Here is a 22,565-nt window from a genome sequence, read left to right on the forward strand (position 1 = left end):
CCTTAGTTGAATGTTCTCCTGTATCAAGAGGATTCCATCTTCCACGTATTTACATCTTTTGTAAGCCATGTATACTTTTTATCCCATCCCTTCCCACTCCTTTTTACTCCCATCACCATTTTCAAGTAAGTCCTCACTCAAACTGAAAACTGTTTTTGTAATATCCCTTACATCAGATGCACCTTGTGGCAGATAAAAGAAAATAATAATAAAGTTAATTTAATTAGCAGGAATGTTATTTTGAAGTTTGGTGACAAATCTCCTCAAGTCTTAGGATTCTTGCAGAATATAGGACGGTACTTTCCTGCAGGTTGACAATGCAAATTCCAATTCCAATCTCTTTCAGTGTTTTAGATAGCATTTTGGGTGTTGTGCTAAGTGCATCTATTACTACTCAATTTTCTTCAATTCTTTTGGTATTGACTTTTCTATAATAGCAAATTGCAAAATGTATCATCTTACACTTTATTTTGTCCTCTCCAATTGGATGTGACGAACTTGCTTTAATAGGGTCATCAGTTTTTTTTTATGAAAAGTCTTACAAGATCCTGTAATTCTCATTTTCTGTCATAGCCTCTGATTTGTGTTTGTATCACTTTTCTGTTATTTTGAAACCACGCACTTGGATAACATCCCAACACACTTTTTTGCTTACACAATCATGCCTGCACTTATACTTATTATTATTCCCAAAATTGCTGGCTTTGTGCCTATATTTGAAACCATTATTATTATTATGCTGATGATGGTCGTGTTGATGAAGCTAGGAATCATTTAACTAACCCTGACCCTGACCCTGACCTCACCTGACAGAAGTTATCTTCTTTCTCTTCCATTACATCATTGTTGACATTTGTTTTTAGTGTTGTTGTCGTTGTCCTCTTGTTTTGTGATGACTTAAGCTTTATGTATGAACATAGGTGTTTGTGTGTGTGTTTGTGTATGCATATACAAGGGAGTGCTGAAAAGTTTCTGGCTTTAAGGGGATCATGAAAGGTCTGGTTGGAGGCCCAACCCTCAGAGGTCTTTTACAGAACTTAGAGAAAATGAAGGACTGCTGCAATTAGTGTGTCAATCTGAGAGATGAATGTCTTGAATAAAATCATAATTAACTGATCCTCCTCTATTTTCTTTTACCCAAAGCCAGCAACTTTTCAGCACCCTCTTGCACACACACACACACACAATATGTGTGTGTGCATGTGTGTGTGTGTGTGTGTGTGTGTGTGTGTGTAAACAATAAGCTATTGCTCACTTAATTACATCATTAAAATTGTCCAGTTTCTTCATTTAGTTAATAATAGTTAAAACAGGCTTCACTGAATGAAAAGGAACAATATCATAAAATTTACAGTTTTCAAGGATATTTTAGGCAACATACATGGTTTCAAAAGGTTTTATTTTTGTGAGTAAATGGAAGTTTAGTTGAGGGTTAAAGGTAGCGAAGTTCAGAGAATGTGAAGGAGTAGGTGTAGATCAGTGGTTCTCAACTTGGGTCCATATGACCCCGTAGGGGTTCATATGGGTCTCAGGACTCATATAAGATTTTGTCATTAAAATTTATGTGCAGTAAATTGATTAATAAACAAAATATTTTAACAATTTTTTAAAACAATTCCTAATAAGATTTAAACTTTCCGTTACCATATTCATTTTGAAATACATAGCCTTCGTTTCAATTAATTTTTAAAATAATGAAGAACTTTAGTAAAATAACTTTGTCCTGGTTTTCAGAACACAAATTAACATAAAATTTTAATGAAAGGTTTTAATTTAGATCACTTAAAACACAAAGTAGGTCTAGTAGAACCAGAAGTAGTTTGAGATGGGTTGGTATCAAAAGGGTTATTCATAAAAATACAATAGGATGTTTTTAAACACCAAATGGCTATAGGAGTCCACCCAAGTGAAATAGGAATCAAAGGGGTGCATAGGGGAAAAAATGGTTGAGAACCACTGGTTTAGAGGAAAATGACTACAGACAGACAGGCAGGCAGGCAGGCAGGCAGGCAAGCAGGCAGACAGCTTCATTAGTACACAGTAGACATAAATATTTCCATCAAGATGGAAACTGTCTCATTCATTGGAGACATTTTGGCGCCAATATCAAAGATAATTTAGCAAAGAAATTTTTTAAGAAAAAGAATAAAAAAAAAAGATTATGGATAAATGACACAACACGAGCTTCTACATAGTCAGCCAGCCTGCTAGAAATAGCAGCTAAATCTCTCGAATCATACATTAAACAAAACACATTGGATAATGTCTAAGATATACTATGTCTGGCAAAATTTCGATATAGAAACATCACCCTATGTCTGAATGATTAGAGAGGATGGTCACAGCTGATCTGTGACTCAACAACAACAACATCACAGTGATGAGCTGAGAAAGAATCTATGTGGTCACTCAACTCGCTAGAAATACCAGCCAGATCTCCCTCAAATTACACCCATCTCTAAAGAAGAGGATATGTTAGATGTGATCTTAGGGTTTCCTGAATTAAGGAAAATGGGATGGTCACAATTGGAATGCCATTTGTCATAGGAATCTGCTCGATCATAGCTGACTCTTAGCTAAAAAACAACATCAACATCATCAATACTATTACCACTAACACAGAGAGAGCCTCTATGTGGTTGCTTAAGCTGGTAGAAACAGCAGCAAAGTCTACCTCAAATTGCATGCTAGTCTTAAAAGTTGGAAATAAACATTGGATACTGTTGTCCGAAATACAATATAACAAAAAGAATGATAACTACAGGATGGTCATAACTGATGGTCGAGACTGGAATGTCTTTAACCATAGGTCCATCTGTTAAGGGTTGACCTTAACAACAACAACAACAACAACAAATATGTCAGAGAAAAAAATGAAGAAAAGAAAATATATAAAATAAAAATAGCTGATTTACAGGTACAGGCATGGCTGTGTGGTTAAGGAGCTCACTCTGTAACTCCATGGCTTTGTGTTCAGTCTCACTGCATGGTACTTTAAAAGCATAAATACTGTGGGGTAGGGTGATTCTGTCTGACAAAACCCTCCAAGGCAGTGCCCCAGTACAACTGCAGCCCAGTGACTGTAACAAATACAACATAAAAAATAAAAGATATTTCCTTGTTTCATTTTCTTTTTCTTTTAACAAGACTCCATTGCAATACAAAGGACAAAGTCCATTAGCCCTTTACCAGGAGCTTTAAGGCTAGTGGGAAGAAGGAAGGAAATTATTTTCATCTGGCAGACCTGACCCCTATATATTTGTAATGGAGAGGACTCCCCTAAAGGCAGCCAGATCTACCAACTAAAATCAGGAATAGCCCTTCTGATAGTGTTCCACACAGTTTCTGTCTCCAAATGTTATTCACAATTCTTCAGTTGATTCAAAGCTATGATAGAAGACACTTACCCAAGGGTTCCACACTGTGGGATTGAACCTGAAGACATATAGTTTCAGAAGAGAACTTCTTAACCACACAGCCAAATAGATAGCTGCCATATTAGATCCTTCAAAAATCGCTCCCTATCTTTTAATTAAACTGGGTTGTGTATGTACACACACACACACATATGGCATTAAACAGTAAGAAATTCTAGAGAGAGAGAGACAAACAGCAGAATATCTCTGAAGAAGCCCACCCAACTCATGCAAGTTTTGGCCCTTAACTTGAAGGGGACTGGGCTACATCCAGGTTATGACTATTGGATACCCCTCTACTGCCACATTCTGTGCTACAGTCTACATTGCAACCCTCCTATGCTATACAGTACGATATGATATGATATTTTCACATCACATATAAAGCTATGAGACAAGACCATAACAATTGTGTGATGTTGCTATGTGTACGGGTTGTTCCTAGCAAGCCAACAGGGAAGGGGAGTTGGTTAAGGACATTTTTTTAAAACAAAGCTAAGTGAGATAAGAGTATGTTGTTAAGGGGTGGGAGAGGGTGAGACAGGAGAAGAGTTACTGGTTGCACATACCCAACACAAGAGTAGGGGAGACTTCGTGTCTTCTTGTCTCTTGTTAGTTCTCTGTTGTCTTCTTGAAAGTGCTTGAAACTTCATTGGTTCAGTCTACCTGGCAGTATATAGGTGTTGTGGTAAGGTAGACCAAAAGACACTAGGAGTAGGTGGGGTGGAGTACAAATAAATTTTCAAAATTAAAAGGAGGAAGAATGAAAGCTGTAACTACCTTTATACACAAGGTTAATCTTGATATTAAGGAGTGTGGCTCATAATCTTATAATTGTGAGTTGATTCTTAGGAACACATTGTGTCCTTGAGCAAGACACTTTATTTCACATTGCCCTCAGTCCACTCAACTGGCAAAAATGAGTTGTACTTGTAATTCAAAGGCCCCGTCTTGTCACATTCTACATCACACTAAATCTATGTTAAGGGTACGTGTATTTGTGGAGCGCTCAACCACTTGCACATTAATTTCAGAGCAGGCTGTTCTATTGTCATAACTGTTTCATTGTTGTAACTGACAGAGTACCAGTAATAAACTTGGTATTTAACCTTTAATTTTTGTAGTGGTAAGTGAACCTATCACATGTAGCAGTCATATTCCATGAGACCATTAACTGTGAAAATATAGCACACAACAGATATGGACTTAAGTAATAGCTAGTGACCTTACTGCATGTGGCAGCCATATTTCTATAGAGGCATGAAATGTGAAATAATAACATATGTCGTAGGAACAGATGTCAGTTGTCAATGAATCAACAACAGGTAGCAACATGTAGCAGCTAACTGTTCTGAAAATAAGCACTGTCATATTATGCAGTAAAGGAACTTTCTTAGTAGTCTCGTGACTTCTTAAATGTTGCAGTCAAATCTCCCCTAACAGAATCTCTACTGGGGACCTTAGGTTGTCAATGCTAAATCATAGAAAAGAGTCCTTACTATAATTAAGATTAGTGCTTCTAGTTAGAGAAGCTTGTTAATGATTTGTAATAATTATGCATCATAGAATATCAACATTTATGCAGTAATATTGCTAAAGATGTATAAATGGGTGGAGGGTGAATGTAATGTAGATAGATAGGCACATATATGGGTAGAGAGAGGGGGAGGGACACAGACAGATAGGAACTTGGATAGATAGAGGATAGACAGACAGATAGATATATATATATATAGACAAATGGTCAGATCAACAAATGGATGGGTGGATGGACAGACAGATGGACAGAAAGATAGAGAGTTACATAGAGAGAAAACAAAGGCTGACCAATTAACTAATTGGCTAGATAAATGGATATATATATATATATATATATATATATATATATAGATAGATAGATAGATAGATAGATAAATGAATAACATGTATAGAGCATCGCATTTGCTTGCATCCAGAAAACACTAAATAGAAGGGCTGCCACAAAGAAACACGAGATTAAGAATTCAATGTGCATCAAAGAACATTAACTGATTGGATTTCAGTCATAAGGCAAAAACATTTAAAAATGAAAGCAAAGCATCCGGATCATAATCATGATCACCATCATTCTAATTATTGTTGCGACCCTTATTGTCAGCATCAACACAATCACAATCAACATCATTATCACCAGGGAAATGTAATCAAGGTACAACAGGTGCTTTGAAATATTCTGCGATTAGAGGATTAAAAAATGCACATAGAATTGAAACTGGAATACATAAACAGGGGCCAAAATTTGGATACAAAAACTTACAACAGGGTTATTGTTGTTGTTGCTGTAAGCCTGAAAATTATTTTAATGTGTTTTGTTTTTTTTGTGTGTGGGTGGAGAGAACTGTGACACTGATTGGAGAAACTACTTTTAATTAATATCACAACCTAAAGACATTCTAATATGTTTATATATATATATATATATATATATATATATATATATATGTTGTCAGTATTTCATATATCCAAAAAAGAGGCAAACTCTAGAGCATTAGAGCAGTGTAATATATATATATATATATATATATATATATATATATAAAATATATGTTCTCAGTAAAAATTCAGCGACACAACAGACTGTAAAAGGGCAAGACAAATGAAAAAATACTAAATAAAAACGATTAACCTACGTACCATGGTTTCACCTGTTAAAATTTATTAGCTGCAAATAAATATATATATATATATATATATATATATATATATATATATATCTAGTGTATAAATCTATATCTGTATCTAAGTGTGTGTGTGTGTGTGTGTGTGTGTGTGTGTGTATGCTTTGAGCAAAATTCAGCTGCCATATCAAGAAGAAAATTTAGTTGAAAAATTAATTTGAAAATGTGTGAAATATTGCTTGACGAAACAAACTTTTCTCTTAGGAGGTAGATTATTACAAGAAAATATATTTGTTTGTATTAAATAATCTATAAAGAGTGACAAAAGAGAGAGAGAGAAAAAGGGCAGTGGTGTATAGTTAATAGAAGAACCAAGGTTTGGTGCCAACTATAATTAGGTTACTAGTGTCCAGGAGTCAATGAAATGAGGTGTGTTGACATGTTGGGATCACTAGAGCATCGGAGAAGTGGCTGGAGGAAACAGGATGTGTTCACCACTTACCATAGAATAAGACACAAAGATTGCTTTGTAAAATAAATGTCACATGTTGAAAGCCACGATATATATATATATATATATATATATATATATATATATATATACACACATGGTGGTTGTCTACTCCTTAAACAGAGTTTGACCACCTCCTGCACCTACACCTTAGCCCTTTCATGGCGTCTGATGTGGCTTTTTAAACCAGACAGTGTTTTGAAAAAAACACCCACACAGATTGCACCTCTGATTTGCACTACCAATACCTGCAAGTAAGTTCTGCTCATTGTGGATCCTAACATGTCTTTTAAGACCCCCATTGGATTTGCAAACCCTCTGGCACACACCACATTCAAACGTGTGCACAGACATATAATCATAATAGCTGGATGAGGTTTGTTTTCCATGGGTTCGCAGGTGAGATTTGAGGCCAGCCAAATACATAAACATACATAAACCTCTATGAGTTTTAATTGATTCTTTTTCAGAAATTAGAACTGGACAGTAAGGTTGGTCTCTTTGAGAGCTTATATTACACACATATATATATATATATACATATATATATATATATATTGTGTTTATATAAGTATGGCTTTTGATATTAACAAGAGGTCCCCTAGAGAGCTATCTCTTACCTGTTTCACAGTTCAGTTGAAATGTTGAAACTTTTTACAGGGCCTCTTGCTGCTGTTGCTATTATTATTATTATTATTATTATTATTATTACTATTATTATCATTATTAATAAATAGTAATAATAATAATAATAACAACAACAATAAAATATACACTCTACATAATTGTGTATTGAGTCCTTATTTGAACTATGATCGATCCTCCCATCTTCCCAGATCTATACTCGGCATTTGTATAAATATATATGTGAGTGTGTGTGGGTGTGTGCACAAAATAAAACATAAAAATATCAGCACTGAATGGGAACCACATGACAGAAAAAGAGCTGCACTTTGGAAGACAGGGTCAGAGGGAGGGGGGAGAAGAAGGTCGATAATAAAACTTGAAGTAATAAACACATATAAAATTTTTAAATTTCTCAAAAAAAATTTTTTTAAAGAAAGAAAAATTGATAAACATATAAAAAAATATAATCTATTCTTTTCCTTGTTTAAATTGACAAGATGTCATAATTATCATCATCATTGTCGTATACATTACAAATGTTGTCATCATCCTCATCATCAACAACACATCACTTATATTTGTTCATGAATTTCTCATGGAATTCTTGGAAGCCACACATCATCTTCTTCAGTTCATTCAGTTGAGGTAATATTGTTGAACGGAAGTGGTATGTTCCCTCTTGTTGACCAAATCCACTTCCTGGCACAACACAAATTCCTGTTGCTTCTAACAGTTCGGAACAGTAGATGAAATCTGGGCTTTTACCCACAGACTGTAGGTAATATATATATAAAAAAAAAAGAGACAATATTAACTGTTGAAACAGGCAACAAAGACTTCTTAGGCAGATGGAAGAACACAAAAAGTAAAGAAAAGGAGAACAAGATTGTATGGCCTTCATGACTTGCTAAAATATACATTAACTTGTTGTTTAGCCTCTATGTTAGCCCAGATCAAATGGGTCTATATCCAAAACCATTCAAGCCATAAATATACTATCTTTTTATAAGTATGTAGGAAAGTGTTAATTATCTCAAAGCATTTATGCTGCTGCCACATAAAAAAAAAACCACTTCTGCAGGCACTGCATGGAAAGCACTTGTGTTGGAGCCATGTAAAAAGCACTTATGCTAAGCGCCATCTAAAAAGCACCAGTGCTGGTCTCATATAAGAGGCACTCAAGCAAGCACCATTTAAAAGCATCCATGGTGGTGCCACATAAAAAGCACCCAGTGCCACTCTGTAAAGTGGTTGGCACTAGGAAGGGTATCTAGCCGTAGAAACCATGTCAAAACAGACAAATAGTGCCCTGGCTGGCCTTCTCCAGTCAAACCATCCAACTCATGCCAGCATGGAAAACAGATGTTAAATGAGGATGATGATGATGATGATGTTCATTTTAAAACGGTGTGGTGTTAGTTGAGAGGGATTTGGCTGTTATTTTCAGTAGGTTGAGCAACATATGAAGAGGCTTTGATATAAAGTGACCTCTATGAGTTTTAATTGATTCTTTTTCAGAAATTAGAACTGGACAGTAAGGTTGGTCTCTTTGAGAGCTTATATTAAGTAGATTTGTGTCTCAAAGAATTATACTTCAAAATATTTATGTCTAAATACTTATTATGACTCAGAAAGCCCATCTAAATATTTTTGATACCAACCTACCGGAGACCACCCCTGGTCCTATGATGCAAACTTACCATTTCAAAATTATCTAAATTAAAACTTTCATTAAAAATTTCATGTTAATTCAGTTCTAACCACTAGTTTAATGATCTGTTATATTTTACTTGTTTCAGACATTAGACTGCAGTCATGCTGGTGCACTGCCTTGAAGAATTTTTAGTTGAATGAATTGACCCCTATACGTTTTGTTTTTTTTTAAGCCTGTTACTTATCCTAATGATCTTGAAGGTTTGTGACAGATCTAAGTCCCAGATATTATTATTGGTATTCATCATCATCATTGTTTTAACAGCCACTTTTCCATGCTTGAATGGGAAAGATGGAATTTGTTGAGGCAAATTTTCTACACCTGGATGCCCTTCTTGACTCCAACCATCATTTATTTCAAAGCAAGGTAATATTTTCCCATGGTCAAACTTATTTTCACGTAAGACTGAGAACAAATGACATTGCTTGTATGACTGTGACACTTGTTTTTGACAACTATTGCATAATGTCAAAACAAGGAGACACAAACACACACACAAATATATATGATGGGCTATTTTTAATCTCCATCTACTGAATTCACTCACAAGCTTTTGGTCATGCTACAGAAAAAGAAACTTGCTCAAGATGCCACTAAGTGGGACAGAACCTGAAATCACATGATCAAGAAGTGACCTTTTTAACCGCACAGCCATGCCTGCACCTATGTTATCATATTACAAAGGCTGGGATCTTTAGATTCATGAGTATCATATTCATTGAACTATTTTTGTTAAGTAACTACCTGTTAATTACAGTTTGGCTTCCTAAGGTAAGAATATAATATTTTTTATTTGTCTCTTATGTTGCTAATGAGAGATACTAACAGTTTCAAACAAACAACATCTAACTGCATACAGTTAAATCTCATTATCTATAACCTGTTAGATGTTGTGAATGAAATAATCAATTATTAGTGAACTTACCTTTGCAGTTTCAATGGCTTTAGGTGGCAAAAAGATGCAAGGAAATGCATACATTGCCCCCTGGAGGGTGTTACATTTCATTCCTTCAATTGAGTTGAATGTATTTGTTGTCAAAAGGGCTTTCTCTTTCAGTTGACTCAAAACGTTTTCTTTCTCCTGTAAAATATTAACCAAAATGGAACAATATTTTTGGTAAAAACTTCCAAATCCATCACCTTCTAAACTTGTCATGAGAGAATTAATCTTTGGGGATAGACTTAATCGGCAGAAATATGGTAACAAAAAGGTAAAGGTGATCTAAAACATCAAAGTTTTATGATAATTTATGTTTCTAATACCACCTTAACAATGACAAAGACATTTTTCTAAATTCCTCATTATTTTCAGAATTAATTGAAACAAAAGCGGAGTATTTCAACAGAAATATGGAAACAACAGGGTTAATAGTGACAATGTTATTTTACTGAATTCTTCATTATTTTCAAAAGAAATTGAAATAAAGGCAGTGTATTTTAACAGAACAAGGGTCACAAAATGGTTAAAAGAAAAAGGGAGGGCTAAGAAGGTAAAATTACCTGCATAAAATGTGTGTATGATGGCTCACTTGGTTTTGGTGGATTGACAATCACATCCATAAGGGCCTTTAAGAAAAACATAAAACAAAAAGATCAATGAGAAATCCAGTGATAGGTTATGTGATATCTTATAGACATCACACAGAATATCAAACATACACTGACTGTAACACTCCAGCACAGTGTCTGTCTGAGTTCATTGCTTTCAACGTTCCACTTGCTAACTGTCATTGTCTGAGGGTCAGGACAAGTGGAGTAAAGTAACTTAATCATTATTCTCTTTGTTGCTGTTGTTTGGGAGCTGTTGGTTGTTTTGGTGCAAATCTGGTGATATGGCAGTATTCAGTTGAACAAAATGTCCATAGATCATAAACAAAAACATAACTGTGTGGTTAAGTTTACCACCCAGCCACATGGTTTCAGGTTCAGTCCCACAGCATGACACTTTGGGTAAGTGTTTTCTACTATAGCTTCAGGTTGACCAAAGCTTTCTGAGTGGATTTGGTGGACAGATGCTGAAAGCAGCCCATTATACATGTATGTTTGTGTCTGTGTGCTAACATTTGCACTCAACAAAAGTTATGAGCAGTGAGTTGTGTTGCTGTTGTCATTTCTTCTGACAACAAATCAACTGCTCACTTCATGCCTTCAAGCCATGTGAAATAAGGGATAACCTACTTGCAAAACAGATAAGGGTTAGTGACAGGAAAGGCATCTAGCTATAAGACAATGTTGCAACAATATATCCCTCAAACCCATGCTAGCATGGGAAAACAGACTGAATAAATTCACCTTGGGCCTTCATAGCATCTTATCTATATTGTGGACTCGGGTTATACTCAACACATATGGCCCATATTTTAAAGATGTTAGAGGAGTTTATTGACAAAGATATGGTTGCTAGACTCAATAGGATTCTGGTTGATCAGATGAGAAGTCAGTTTCATTCCCTGTAGCCATCATTGCACCATGTCAGTGGATAAAACACTTAACTCCCAATGTCAGTCCATTGATCTGTAAATAGGGATGACAAACTACCTGCTGTTGAATCAATGACAGCACATAAAAACTGACAAGTGTTTGGTTACACTTTGTAGTAGCTGGGTTCAAATACTTGTATGAATATATGAATTGGAGAGAGAAAGTCTCTGACAAGCTGACTTATTCTTAACATTCAATATACAAAGATGAAGTCTTGGATGGTGCCTGTAAGACTAAATGGGTTACAGTATGTACCACCACCATGTGCACTGCTATGACTACTACTGCCACAATACTGCCACCACCACCACCACTACCACCACTGTTGCCACTACATCACTACTACTGCCCTTGCCCTTATATCTATTGTAAGAACATAAGAACATGACAGAGAGAACATTTTTGTTGAATTCTTTGGACTTTCTTCAATCTTATTTCAACTACCTCACGCCAGAGAAGAAGCTTTTATGATGTTGTTTAACCTACAAGAAATAGTAACCAAATCTCTTTCAAATCATAGCCATTTGTTTTATAGAATGAAGGGGACTGTCAAGAATGTATAAGTAGAGACATGTTTTAAAGATCTTGGAGGTACTGGGTCATAGATCTCCGGGATCAGAGTGAAAAAAGTAAACAAAAACTTCCTTTAAATAGATTCCTTCATTCTATTATTTTCACGAAAACCAGGATCTCCTGATATATAAAAGTGTCTAGCAATCGTATGTAATTAGCATGTCCATTGTTGAAACAAAAACTCAAACAAAACAAAACAGTTTCCAGATACAAGAAATTGTCCTTGACTGACATAAGTCTCTTGTCTTTTGAGAGCATAAAATTGATAACAATGATTGACATAGTTATCTCCCCTGTCTAAAGTAGCAAATAATACTACTCCATCCCCCTACCATCTCGAACACCCTATCATTTTTAAATTTAGGGGTTTCGTGACCCTATATTGGGATTTATTCTAATACAAACACTCTACTGTCTTTAAATTGGGGATCATATGGGGTTTTTCACATTCCAAATACCCCACCATCTGTTGGTATTACTTTTAGGGTGGCATGTGAGCAACTTCCTAGTTCTAAGTTCTCTATCTCGACTATTGTCCATTTTAGAAAGGGAGCAGAGTATCTTAATACTGACACAGCCTAAGTATTCATTGCTTTGACAATACTCCCTCCATTTAATTTTGTTTTAGATTCCCCTTCCTAATTCTTCTCATGTATTCTTTATTGAGTAAAACAGTTCTTCTTCTTCATGATGATGATGATTATTATAATTATATGAAGGCAGTGTGCTGGCACAATCATTAACATACTGAGCAAATTACTTAATGATCTGTGTTCAAATCCTGCTGATTTTTTACCTTTCATTCTTTTGGGGTTGATAAAATAAAGTACCAGCCAAGTAATGAGGTTGATGTAATCAATTTACCCTTCCTCTTAAAAATTGCTGGCCTTGTGCCGAAATTTGAAACCATTACTTTTTATGTTGTTTCTGTCACTATTGTTGAAATTAGTATTATTGCACAATATGGATCTAACATGCCAATTTTTTAACCTTCCTTGAACTTGCAAACCTTAACAAAAAGTCTTAGACTGAAAATAGAATTCTAAAAATTCTGAAGTTTCTTGTCCCAAGAAATATTTTTAGAGCATTAACATGTCTCACTTAATATCTATCCATTCCAGATGATGCAATATAGATTACCAGGATTGTTAGAACAGCAAACAAAATATCCCACAATATATGTTCCAGCACTTTACATTCTGAGTTCAAATTCCTCTAAGGTCAACATTGCTGTTCATCCCTCTAGGCTCAATAATATAAAGTACCAGTCAAATAATGGAGTCGACTTAACTGACTTTTCTCTCTCTACAAAATTTTAGGCCCTGTGCCTAAATTAGAAATAATAATTATTGTTGTTGATATTATCATTTACTATGTTATCACAAGTAACTATGATAATTCCTGGATGCACCAGTTATTGAACTCTAATGATAAAGCATAAGTTACAGATAACAACTGACATGTTATTACTGTTGCCATAAGACAGTGAGTAGACAGAATCATTGGGGAGTTGGAAAAATGTCTTCTAGCATTCATTATGATACTTTATGTTGTGAGTTTAAATCCTGTCAAGTTCAATGAAATATAATACTATTCAAATACTGGCATTGATGCAATTGACTAATCCCCTTCCTTCAAAATGCTTGCCTTGTGTTTAAATCAAAAACTATTATTACTGTTGTTGTCAAATTCTGCCGAGGTCAACTTTGCCCTTCATCCTTTTGGGGTCGATGAAATAAGTACCAGTTGAGCACTGGAGTCAATATAATCGACTAGCCCCCTCCCATAAATTTCCAGGCCTTGTGCCTATTGTAGAAAGGATTATTATTATTATTGAGTGAGACAGAGCAGTACATACCATCAAAATTCCTAATAGTAAAATAAGTCAAGGATCATAACTTAACAAGGACTTGAATGTCTGATAATATGAATAAATGGATTTAGGCCTAGTTTGGTCTCATGTAGTTCTCATACACTCAGAACCACACACACACATCTTCCGGTTTTATATACACACACAGCTATATATATATATATATATATAAAATGAGTGAAAGAGAGAGTGAGAGCAGAGCAGAGCAAGGTTTGCGATTCCAAAGAAAATGATGATGGTCATTTTCAACAATATTTGACTTCTAGAAGAGTTTGATCAGTTTAATTACTGCCAAGGAATATAGTGGGTGGATGGGTAGGTAGATAGGTAGGTAGGTAGGTAGGTAGGTAGGTAGGTAGGTAGGTAGGTAGGTAGGTAGGTATGCATGCATCCATGCATGTGCAGATTTGTATGTTTTATGTATGTATTCTCATGCATATAGTTGCATATCTAGACATGCTCATATATATTTAAATGATAAACTTCTGGAAAGTTTTACAGACCTTTACAGTTCCAGTGATGGACTGAATCTGTAGTCTTCGAATCAGCTTTCTCCTTTCTGGTTTTGAGAAGCCTAATTTCTCAAGATCGATATTTAGTGTGTTACATATCCCAGGGCCCCAATAATTACAGGTATAAACCTGAACTTGTAATCTGGAATGTATGTATGTATGTATGTACGTACATAAATTTATGTGTGTGTGTGTGTGTGTTTACATTAACATTTATGAAGGCCCAGGATGGCTGGAGCCACACAATACTGGAGAAAACACTCATCTGTCCAAGTATATGGTTGCACATAGCATGTCCAACAAACATAAAAAATAGTGGTAGTGATGGTTGTGGGGTTTAGTGTGTAACATATAAAACAGGCACTTTGTTGGTTATGATGATGGATATTCTGGTTGATCTGATCAACAGAACAGCCTGCTCATGAAATTTGTGTGTAAGTGGCTGAATACTCCACAGACATGCATTCCTTTAATGCAGTTCTCAGGGAGATTCAGCTTGATACAGAATGTGACAAAACTGGCCTTTTGAATTGCAGGTACAACTAATTTTTGGCAGCTGAGTGGAGTGCTGTGAATAAGAACTGACTTGGACTGCAACAACCCATTCAGTCTATGTCAGATGGAGAGCATGTGTAAAATCATATTAATATATCATCACCATCCTCATCATTGTTTTATGTCCGTTTCGCATTCTGGCATGAGTTGGATGGTTTGGCAGGCGATGTCAAGCCAGAAGACTGTGCCAAGGTCTGCTTTGGCAAGATTTCTTCAGCTGAATGCTGAAGTGTACTGGGTGCTTTATACATGGTACCAACACTGCTGAGGTCAATGTGCATATGTGTGTGAATGTTTCCACTGACATTTACACACATATACCTTGTGTGTGTGTGTGTGTGTGTGTGTGCGCGGATGCATATTTACATACGAGTGATGAGCCAAGTTGACTACAGAGTTTGTCTTATTACAATAAATTGCTACCACTACTATCACCACCACTATCACAACAACTACTACTACTACTGCTAATGTTTACTAATTAAAATAAAGCTATAAGTAACAAGTCTCACCTGTCCAGGTACGGAGGAGCACAGTTTTGCTGATATTGATTTGTTAAGATAAGGTATGACTTCAGGGTCAAGGTTCACAGCTTCGAAATATCCAGCACGAAAGCCACATCTAGATAAAAGAAGTGAAGTAAATGAAAGAAAACCATCAAAACAGTTGGGAAGAGGGGTGGAGGAGGAAGGGACAGAATGGATAGAAGGCAAGTGGGTTAGATAGAGATGGATCGTATCATCTTCATTATTACTCATCTTAAGGCGGTGAGCTGGAAGAGTCGTTACTGCAACGGGGAAAAATGATTAGAAGCATTTCTCCTAACTTTATGTTCTGAAATCAAATAAAGCTGGGAGTTGTCTTTACCTTTCATCCTTTCAGAGTTGAACACTGGGTCAATGTAATAGACTTATCCCCTCTCTAGAAATTGGTGGCCTTGTGCCAAAATTTGAAACCATTATAAGTCATCTGAAATGTTATCAGGCACACACACAGTCTGCAGATTATAGAAGGTTAATGTTGGGAGGAAATAAAGCAGTGAGGTTCTCAAGGAGACAGTGGGTCATGGACAAAGATCAATTAAACGGTATCCTGAAGAAGACTTTTTAGCCTGAGGATTATGGATAGCTCCAAGAAACCATTGCCATGGTACAGTTAAAGTGGAGGCATGGCTGGTTCAGGATAAATTCTATTGATATGGTAGCACCTTCAGCCAAATTTGTCCAAGATACATGCAGAGCAAGCAAATCATTCTGTGTTCACTCAATCAGTCTTTGAGCATTGCCAACTTGTAGATTCATATCAAGCAGTTGTTGTCCTGAACTCATACTCAATCAGTCACATTAGACAGTTGTTGTTGTTGTTGTGGTGTGCAGTCAAGTTTATTTCAGATATTCTCATTTTAAAAATCATCTCTGGCTAATTATTGAGAGGACGTTGGTGTTGCCTTGGCGGAGGTTTGTGCTCTCAGTGCTCTTATTATTATTACTATCAATAACATTAATATGCCAACTTGTTGTTTTTGTACGTACGTACATGTGATGTGTGTCGCACTTACTTCAAAGGAAGAAGTGAGTGGCAAAGCAGGAGAGAGGAGGACAGAGAGGAAGTGAGAGAGAGAGAGAGAGAGAGAGAGAGAGAGAGAGAGAGAGAGAGAGAAAGAGAGACAGTGAGTTTTCATGGGTCCAGCTAGTTATCATTATTATTATTATTAAGGTGGTAGCTAGAAGAATCATTAGCATGCTGAACAAAATGCATAGTGACATTTTGTTCATCTCAACATTCTGAGTTCAAATTCTGCTGAGATCAATTTTGCCTTTCATCCTTTTAGGGCACATAAATTAAGTACCCGAAGCATTAGAGTCAGTATAATAAACTAACCCCATCCCTGCAGATTCCAGGCCTTGTACCTATATAAGAAATGATTGTTGTTGTTGTTGTTGTTGTTGCTAGTAGGTGGGGGTTTCTATGTTAGTCATGAATGTTCATTACTGAGGAAGTTAAAAGTTAACTCTTTGACTTACTCTCCCATGAATCCTTTCGAAGAAGACATGAAGGACGCCAACTCCACATTGTTGTAGTCAGGTCCCATTTCTGTGAGGACTTTTTTAAAGGAGAAGAACTTGGAGTTTTCATCATAAACGTTGTCTTGATAGACCTGTTAATGGAGAACCAAGAGAGAAAAAGAGAGATAAAGAGTTAGTTTTTCAAAGACATATTTATTTATGCATTTATTTTATATCAAATTTTAGGAACTATAATATCATTGCACATTACAAAGTGAGCAATAACTAGCTTACTGTATTAACAATGGCAAGATGACAAGGAAGTTTCTGTGAATAACACACAAAGTACTTTAGTTTGAAAGCACTGGTCTACTGGTTTCCCTGCCAAGTTTCACATACCTTCCTGACATACACTCTTGGCATTATTGATACTATAAACCAGTGATGGGTCATAGAAAGTCTGCCTCAATGGATTTTTAATGAACCATACAAGTATGGAAAAGTAGATGTTAAAACAATGATAATATAATGATACGTATATAGGAATAGCTGTAGAAACCATGCCAAGGAAAGCATTAGAGTTTGATGCAGTCCTCTGACTTGTCGGTGCCTGCTGAACTCTCCAACCAATGCCAGCCTAGAAAAAGGGACATTAAATGATGTTGATGATGATCGTGATGAGTGATTTTCTGCAGCTGTATGCCCTTCCTATCACTACTATATACCTGTTTCCAAACAAGGCTAACATTTTCCTTATCTGAATATTACTACACAGAAAATTGCAAACAAACAATGCTTGTATCATGGCAATATTTATGCTAAAAACAAGGAGAAAGACACACACACACACACACAATCATTATCATAATCATTTTTATGCCCCCATTCCATGCTAATATGGGTTAGATGCTTTGATAGGATCCAGTATTTTGAAATCACTACAAGATACACTGTTAATAATTTAGTTATTAACATATTCCTTGACAATTCAGCATTACTGTTCTAAATGTAATCAGACCTTATAAGTGCAGGCATAGCAATAGGGCTAAGAAGATAGCTTTGTAATCATATGGTTTTGGGTTCAGTCTCACTCTACAGCACCTTGGACTAGTGTCATCTACTATAGCCTTGGGCCAACCACTGCCTTTGAAAATGTATTTGGTGAATGGAAATTATGTAGAAGCCTGTTGTGTGTATATGTGTGTATGTATGTGTGTGTGAGCATTTCTGTTTGTTCCCACCACTATTTGATAACTGGTATTGGTTTGTTTACATCCCAGAAACTCAGCGGTTTGCCATAAGTACTGGGATTAATTTGTTTGACTAAACCCTTCAAGGAAATGGTGCCCAGCATAGCTGCAGCCTAAAGATTGAAACAAGTAAAAGATAAAAGATAAAAAGACAATAAATGATCAATAACATATTTTGTCACGAAGCCACACACGGGACATGTTGGTAAAGTGTGTGTATATTTCTATATTCATTTTCCTCTTTTCTCAAAATCCACAAATCAAAACTAAGGTATATATTTGTAGTCCTTGATATTAGGAAATATAATATACATTTGTCTAAGTCCACTGACGACATTCAGATATTTTTTTAAAGAATTTGAATTAACAAGAACTTTGATACTTTTCGTGTTTATTATAAAAACGGTTCTGTCTTCTTTAATGTACAAACATCAATTTGCTTTGATTTAAAAGGCTTAAACAATAACATTTCTATCATAAAACCCAGTCCAAACCAAGTCACCCACCACCTTAAAATGCTTCATTACACTTCAACTTGTGTCCTTCCTTCATTGAATAACTAGGAACTATGAATTCAGTACTTACTTCATCAGCTAATATGAAGAGGTTTTCTCTCTTAGCAAATTTTATGATGTCTTCGATATTCTTGCGACTTAACACTTGACCTGAAATAACAGAGATAAGAAACCTCTCAAAGTCCTTTTAGTACACCAGATGTTATTGGGGAGACAATGTTCGAAAGAACAGTAACTTATAAGAAGATAAACAGACAATGATCAAAGAAACATTCATGATACAACTAATAGGCAATGGATTCTTGTAGATCTCACCTGTTGGGTTTCCAGGGTTTATAACAACAATGACTCGAGGTTTGCAGTGTGGACGTGCAGCATCGAGGGATTTCTCAAGGTCGGGAATGTTCAGAGCCCAGTTGTTGTCCTCATCTAAATAGTAGCTGATCTTGGAGAAAAACAACAGAAAACTGGTTAATATATTTATGCATGTGTGTGTGTATATGTGTGTGTACAAGTGTGTGCACATCTATGTGTAGATACTTGTGTATATATCAAAAACTTCATACCATATAAGCATTACACGCAAAGATCATGGATGCAGAGATCATGGATGCAGAGATCATGGTTGTATATATTGAGAAGGCAATGAGCATAAAAAGACAACACTGGAGGGACCAATGTTTAATAAATGCATTAGTTTAAACACTTAAAAAGAAGGGAAAGTGTCTTGACATTTTGGACACTAGTCTTTCATCAGAAGAAAGAGGGACAGGAAAGAATAAAAGAAAGAGAAAAGATGGTAGTGAAAAATATGTGGGGTGAGGGGTGTGCGTGTGTGTGCGTGCGCGTACGTGCATGTGTGTATGGCTGAGTGGTTTAGCAGTTTACTCTCTAACCATGAGATCATGGGTACTATCTCACAGTTTGGCATTTTCAGAATGTATCTTTAGTATAGCCTCAATTTGACCCAACTCTTGCAAGTGAAACTAGATGAAATAATTTAAATAAATACTTACTGTATAAGCATTGTACTCTGCAGTAGTAGCTGTATATAATGGATACTGAGGAATTGGTATCATTACACCTGCCCTATCTTTTCCAGATTTTCCTGTCATCAACATTTTCATGATGGTCTGCCAGAAGAAGATTTACATATAAACACACTGACTGACAGATATAACACACTACTTCATGTACACTTACACACTGACATAACACACCAACAGACATACACTTGCACACTGTTACATGACCTCTGATATACACTGTTACATGACCTCTGATGTACACTTACCTATTGACATAACACCAATGTATACTTACCTACTGATGTAACACACCATCTAATGTACAGTTACAGATTGACATAACATGACTGATACACACTCATGCACTGAGTTAACACTTCCTGTGATACAAACATACACTACACTGTCATAATGCTTGGCACACACAAACACATGTAACATATTCACTGCCACACACATACACACACTACTATATACACACATACATATCACAACATGACTTCAAATGTATACATACACACACACACCATTACATGATCACATGATTTTGAAGTACACTGTCACACTTATAACATGATCCTTAACATACACTTATATGCAGTCACTATACACTATCTGATACATAATGTCTTAATGCACCCTCTAAAGAATTAAAAAGATATTTTTTCTGTCTTTGAATGATAATCCACCATTCTGTTTTGAGTACCAGTCTGTTGTAACCAACTTTCCCCAGAACATCTGTAATCTTTTCTGCAAGGATTTAAGTATATCAGTAAGTGTCAACTGGTGGAACTGTTCAAACACTGGACAAAACATCTTGTGGTACTTGCTCCGGTAGTTTTACATTCAGATTTCAAATCATGTTGTCGTCAACTCTCTATGTCATCTTTGGGAGGGATGGGGGGGGGTCATTAAAATGAAGTACCAATCTCTAAGATACCTGACTGGCAGAACTGTTAGAGTGTTGGATTAGACATAAGATTCTTTTGCAGTATTTGTTTAAATCATTCACGTTTTGATAGACCAAACATATATGGAGGATTTGTTTAACAAAATGGTATCTTATAAAATTATATCTGTAGGAAGGTGATGGGGGAAAAACCACTTTAGTTTTCTTTTATGGAAACCTATGGAAATCACCAGGGATTGTTTGTGACCAGATGGCACAGAAAAGAAAAATGTGATTTAAAGAAAATTTGGCTGCTATTTCACACAAGCTGAGAAACCACATAGAGGCTCTCTCAATGACCTGGAGCCTTCCACATTGATTTAAGTCACCCTCATTGACTTCAGACTCCTTCATTGGTCTTGAATATCTCTCATTGATTTGAGTTTCCCTCACTGGTCTTGAGTTTCTTTCATTGGCTTTAGGGCACCTTCATTGATTTCGATGCTCCCAAACTGGCCTTCAGTCTCCCTTATTGATTTTGAGGTTTCCTTATTGGCACATTAAAATTAAATTAAACATGAGAATGCAGTGGATTTCATTTGAGATATGATCACAAAAGATGAAGGAAGGGTTAAAAAAATCATACCTTAATACCATCGCTGGCCCCCGTGGAAAGGTAAATGTTCTCAAAGGATGCAGGATGTCCATCACGTTTGGAAATGAAATCTGCAATATCTTTTCTCACAACCATTAAGCCAGCACTGTCACTATATGCTCCTACAAAAATACATTATACAACCATTGTCACAAAATGCTCCTACAATAATATATTATACAACCTCTGTCACTATAAGACCCTACAATACATTATAAAACTACAGTATACAAGATCTGTTGCTATATGGTCTTACAATACACTATATAATTGCTATTACTTTATATAATCACTATGGTCCTTCAATGCAGTATACAACTATTGTCACTATAAGATCCTACAATAATATATTATACAACCACTGTCATTATATAGCTCTACAATACACGATACAATCACTGTCCATCATTATATAGTTCTACAACATGCTATACAATCACTGTCACTATATGGTCCAACAATACATTATATAGCTACAGTTGTTATGTGACCCTACAATACATTATACAACCTTTGTCACTATGTAAATTTACAATGCATTATATAACCAATCATTATATGATCCTGCAATAATACTGTATACAACCACTCTCATTATATGACCCTAAAATACATAATACAACCACCATCAATATATTGCTCTACAATATATATAGCTACTTCCACCATATGAACCTACAATATATATACAACAACTGTTGCTATATGACCCTACAATATATTGCACAACCACTTACTTCATAGCTCTGTAACACATTATACAACCACTGTCACTATACGATCCTTCAGTTTGAGTTGCTACATATACATGTATGTAAACATATTTCTACTCTATTTTGTTTGTAGTACCAGATTTTCATTTTTTTTAAATATAATCTATGGTTCTCCACCCAGCAAACAATGAATTTTTCTGTGTCATACATTATGTAAAACTATATCATAAAGTAAATAAAGCTAGGTCAAATACTTAATAGCAAAAATATCTTGCTAATAAAAAAAAGATTGTGAATGGAATAGCAACAACAGACAGTTGATCTAAATCGTTTTCCTTAGTAATCATTGATAATATAATCTAAACTTCCTCGCTTCAATATTTTCTGAATTTCCAGAAGAAACAATTAAGCAAGTAAACAAGCAAACAAACTGAATGAAAACAGTGGCACCTAACTTTTAGGTGGTCTTACATGTTGGGTGAGTTAATGATGGCTGATAGTAATGGCATAAAGTTAACCGTTTTGGTGCTGGTTTGTATGAAACCATTGGTATTAATATGTTTAAACTTATATAAAGTTTTCCACAGGAT

At 35.6% G+C, this 22,565-nt stretch overlaps 1 protein-coding gene across 1 annotated transcript in view; it reads right to left on the minus strand.

Annotated features, from left to right (window-relative positions):
• Positions 1-7,611: 7,611 nt before the first annotated feature.
• Positions 7,612-22,565, minus strand: part of LOC106869325 (alanine aminotransferase 1) — a 54,359-nt gene continuing 39,405 nt past the window's right edge. The window contains exons 4-12 of the mRNA XM_089364517.1: positions 21,254-21,384; positions 19,707-19,823; positions 19,006-19,135; positions 18,761-18,840; positions 16,944-17,077; positions 15,432-15,540; positions 10,426-10,491; positions 9,851-10,006; positions 7,612-7,983 (exon numbers count right to left, since the gene is read on the minus strand). Coding sequence (XP_089220643.1) covers positions 7,780-7,983; positions 9,851-10,006; positions 10,426-10,491; positions 15,432-15,540; positions 16,944-17,077; positions 18,761-18,840; positions 19,006-19,135; positions 19,707-19,823; positions 21,254-21,384 — 1,127 coding nt within the window. The 3' untranslated portion in view covers positions 7,612-7,779. The remainder of the gene's footprint in view (positions 7,984-9,850; positions 10,007-10,425; positions 10,492-15,431; positions 15,541-16,943; positions 17,078-18,760; positions 18,841-19,005; positions 19,136-19,706; positions 19,824-21,253; positions 21,385-22,565) is intronic.

This window comes from Octopus bimaculoides, chromosome 16 (genome assembly GCF_046866305.1).
Source record: "Octopus bimaculoides isolate indiv1 chromosome 16, ASM4686630v1, whole genome shotgun sequence".
NCBI lineage: Eukaryota > Metazoa > Mollusca > Cephalopoda > Octopoda > Octopodidae > Octopus > Octopus bimaculoides.